At 64.0% G+C, this 3,629-nt stretch overlaps 1 protein-coding gene across 1 annotated transcript in view; it reads right to left on the minus strand.

The window, feature by feature from the left end:
• PAPLN (papilin, proteoglycan like sulfated glycoprotein) overlaps positions 1-3,629 on the minus strand; it is a 35,459-nt gene that overhangs the window by 22,347 nt on the left and 9,483 nt on the right. The window contains exons 8-14 of the mRNA XM_077750787.1: positions 3,388-3,468; positions 3,129-3,301; positions 2,882-3,005; positions 2,370-2,496; positions 1,017-1,224; positions 267-449; positions 13-55 (exon numbers count right to left, since the gene is read on the minus strand). Of these exons, the coding sequence (XP_077606913.1) occupies positions 13-55; positions 267-449; positions 1,017-1,224; positions 2,370-2,496; positions 2,882-3,005; positions 3,129-3,301; positions 3,388-3,468 (939 nt within the window). The remainder of the gene's footprint in view (positions 1-12; positions 56-266; positions 450-1,016; positions 1,225-2,369; positions 2,497-2,881; positions 3,006-3,128; positions 3,302-3,387; positions 3,469-3,629) is intronic.

Genomic DNA, 3,629 nt, shown 5'->3' on the forward strand with positions numbered 1-3,629 from the left:
CGGTGGCACAGACGACCTGGCGCCGCCGAATGCCCGAGCCGCAGCTCTTGGAGCACTGGGACCCGAGGGGTGGGCGTGCAGAGAAAGAACAGGCACACAGAAGGGGAGAGACCCTGAGGCTGGGGGTCCCCACAAGGGAGGGGGGGTGGAAACTGCCTGGTAATGCATGTCAGACCCAAGGATGGTCACGTGTCCGCCCACCTGTGAGACACCCAAGGGACCAGGACTGGGCAGCAGCTACGGACGGGAAGGAGGCGAGTGCTCACTAGACCCCAGGTGCCCACGTGCCAGGCCTGGTCGTTGATGGGGGGACAGTCTCCACGCACGCAGGCCTCAGAGGCGGGGGGACGGTCCTCCAAGGAGCATGCTGTGGTGTGGAGCAGGGACCCCTCGTCTCCCCGGCAAGTGACGCTGCGCTTCCGGATCCCAGCACCACAGCTGACAGAGCACTGTAAGGACCAGGCTGTCAGCAGGAGCTTGTCCTCGCCCAGAGGAGCTGTGCCAGGGCAGACAGCTAGAGGCCCACCTGCTGGCACAGAGGGTGGATGGCCCTCTACTGCCCGTATCCTGGGCTCAGAGAAGCCAAGTCACTCTTCCGAGGTCACACAGCCTGCTGACACTGAGCCTAGGTACCTCTTCCACATTCCCTCGTTCAAAAGTTGAATGTATGTAATGTACGTGCTGGAAGTAGTTGACCAGCAGCCCCAGACAGGGCCAGCTCCTCCCTTGCCCCTAAACAATGGGCTTGGCTGCTCCTTCATGCCAAGGCAGAGCCTTTCTCTAGCCTGGGATCCTGAAGAAGGAGGAAGGGTCCAAGCAGCTGCTCCTAGTCCCCCCCATGGCCACAGCTTCCAAGACCACCCAGCAGGTCACTTTATCTCCTAGGATCTATTTCCACCAGCAGAGAAGATGATTCCCAGTGCGGCTCTGCTGCCACCCCAGGCCACCAAGACCCAGCACCTGACTTCCTCCCCTCCCTGCATCCCCGCCACAGCCCCACCGGGCAGGGGCCTCACCTCTCCCCAGGGCTCCACGCTCCAGGATGCACAGCGTTGCAGGTTGCAAGGCCGCGTGGCAGGGGGCTTCCCGGGCAGGCCCGCACACTCGGCCTCCTCAGTGGCCTCCTGGATGCCAGCCCCATCGGACAAGACACAGTAGACAGAGCGGGACTGGGAGCCACCGCCACAGGAGGCTGAGCAGGGTGACCAGGGCCCGGTCTTCCAGCTGGCGGGGCAGGGGGCAGGAATCTGGTCAGGCTGGCCCAGCAGCCGGAGCCCAGGCCCAAGGCAGCAGCAGCTCTCACACATAGGAGTGGACTGGGGATCCTCCAACCTGGCCTGTCCTAACATCTAGGCCTGNTGTGGGCCCAGCACGCACGTTGGCTTTTCCTCTGAGTGACCAGGGAGGGCCACGCTGCCGCTGCTGGATGGCCTTGAGTTTTAAAAGGCTCCCTGTAGCTGCTGGCTGGGGAAGAGAGCACAGGGGGGAGGGGGGAGGGGGGAGGGCGGAGAGCTCTTCACAAAAGGCCCACGCTCTCTACACGCCATCTCTCACCACTGAACACTGGTCCCTACAGCACGGAACCTGGCTTCCCGTTTTAGCTTTCCTGTCCTCCCGTGTCCCCCTTTCTCCTTCTCACCAGGCCCCCTGTCGTCCCCAGCCAGACTCCATCGCCTCTGCGTCTGACCTTAGCAGGGGGCATCTCCCAGAGGGGCTGCGCTCACCCACTTGGAGAGTAGTCCCGCCTGGCCCTGAAGCACCAGGACCGGAGGTAAAGGCAGCCCCAAGTGCACCATGCAAAGCCAAGCCCACCACCATCCCGAGAGGCCGGATGCCACCGAGAGGCCAGATGCCACCAAGGCCACGAGGGTGGAAGGACTGCACCAGCGTGGCAGGGAGCCTGTGGCCTGCCGATTACCTGTTCCTGCAGGCACGCTGGGCCCCAGCAAGGTGCCACGCTCTGGGCTGGTGCAGGTAAGAGGTCCTTGGTGCGTGAACAAAGGCATGGCTGATGCCCACAGGCCCTGTGGCCCGATCCCTGGCCCACTTCTTGGCATCTGCCGAGCCAAGTCCCCTGCTGGCTCAGACAGGGCCTCCGGTACCTTTCCCCACTCTCCTACCACCAGCCTGGACATTCTGAGCACTGGGCACACGTGCGTGGACAGAACAGCCCTGGATCTCATGCCCTTGCTCCCTACTGCCTCCCCCCCCCGCCCCCCGTGACAGCTGCCTCTTCCCCACTCTGGCCACAGCTGGAGGGAGCCCTGGACCGACCCAGCTGTTTGCTCAAGTGGCCCAGAGACCACACCACCTTCCCATCCAAGAGCTCGGGCCCCACCATGGGTGCAGGGGGCTGGCACGGGCCTCACCGTTTGGTCTGTGGACATGGGTGAGTGCTGCAGGGGCGACGGTCAGCCGGCCGCAGCTGGTGCTGGCACATGCGGTCAGGGTAGACCTCGTTGTCAGTGGTGCAGAACACTGGGCGGGACTGGTGACCTGCAGAGGCCCGGCCATCATGGCCACGTGGTCGGTCAGCCTTCCCCAAAAGCGTTCTCTGGGCTGGGCATCATTCTGGACATACCCCAAGTGTCATCTTGATTAAATCTCAACTGACCCCCTGGGATAGGTGCCATCCATCATCACCTCCAATGTACAGATGAGGAAACTGAGGTTTGAAGAATATTATCTGCAGGTGATGGAGCCCTGCTTTGACACTCCGAGCCCAGCCTCTGTGGCCACCTTGGGGAAGCCTTCTTTGGTTCTCTTAGCTTAGAAAGGGAGGGGCCCTTCATGGAGTCCCTGACCCCTGGGTTTCCTCCAGGTGGCCCCCACAATGTGCAGACATCTCATGTACGTGTCCACCTCCCGGGGCTGCCCTCACCTCCGCCGCACTCGGTGCTGCAGTCGCTCCATGAGCCGTGGCTCCAGTGGAAGCCGGGGCGGGGGCTGCCCAGGGGCAGGTGGTACTCATAGCTGATGCCCGGGTTGGGCTCCTGGCTGAGAAGCTGTGTGGGAAGGTCCTTGCTGAGGCCTGCGCACAGTGGGGTCCCCCCTCGTGAGCAGGCCAAAAGCCCCCACACCTCGGCCTCTCGGGGACCAGGTGGCCCTGCTCCCTGGCAGCCCCTCACCTCGATGACTAGGGGCTCGGAGGTGGGGCCGCGAGCAAGGAGCCGCTCGGGCGCCAGGTCCCCCTCAGCCCCTCGCTCGTAGTGCAGGACAGTGCTGGCCACAGGCAGGGCCCAGGCGCCTCCGATGGTCCAGTGCCCATTGAGGTAGTATTCGCCACGGACGCTCTTCACCGCTGCGCAGACGTGAGCCGCCCAGTCAGCGGCCGGGGCAGGACCGGCCACCCGGTCACAGCCCAGACTCACCCCAGACCGCACTCACCCAGGAAGTTCCTGCTGGCAGCCGCCTCCTCCACTCGGATGCTGGTGGCCCCCGAGGGAATTATGAGGATCTGGTTGTAGCCTGCAGGGGCAAGGAAACTCAGGGCCAGCCACGCCCCAGCAGCACAGATGGGGTCAGGGACGGGTCAGGGACGGGTCAGGGACGGGTCAGGGACAGGCAGGGCTGAGCTGCTTGGGGAAGAAGGAGCAGCAGCTCCACAAAGGTGAGAAGGATCGGCAGGG

The sequence above is a fragment of the Crocuta crocuta genome, unplaced genomic scaffold, assembly GCF_008692635.1.
Source record: "Crocuta crocuta isolate KB4526 unplaced genomic scaffold, BGI_CrCroc_1.0 scaffold186, whole genome shotgun sequence".
Taxonomy (NCBI): domain Eukaryota; kingdom Metazoa; phylum Chordata; class Mammalia; order Carnivora; family Hyaenidae; genus Crocuta; species Crocuta crocuta.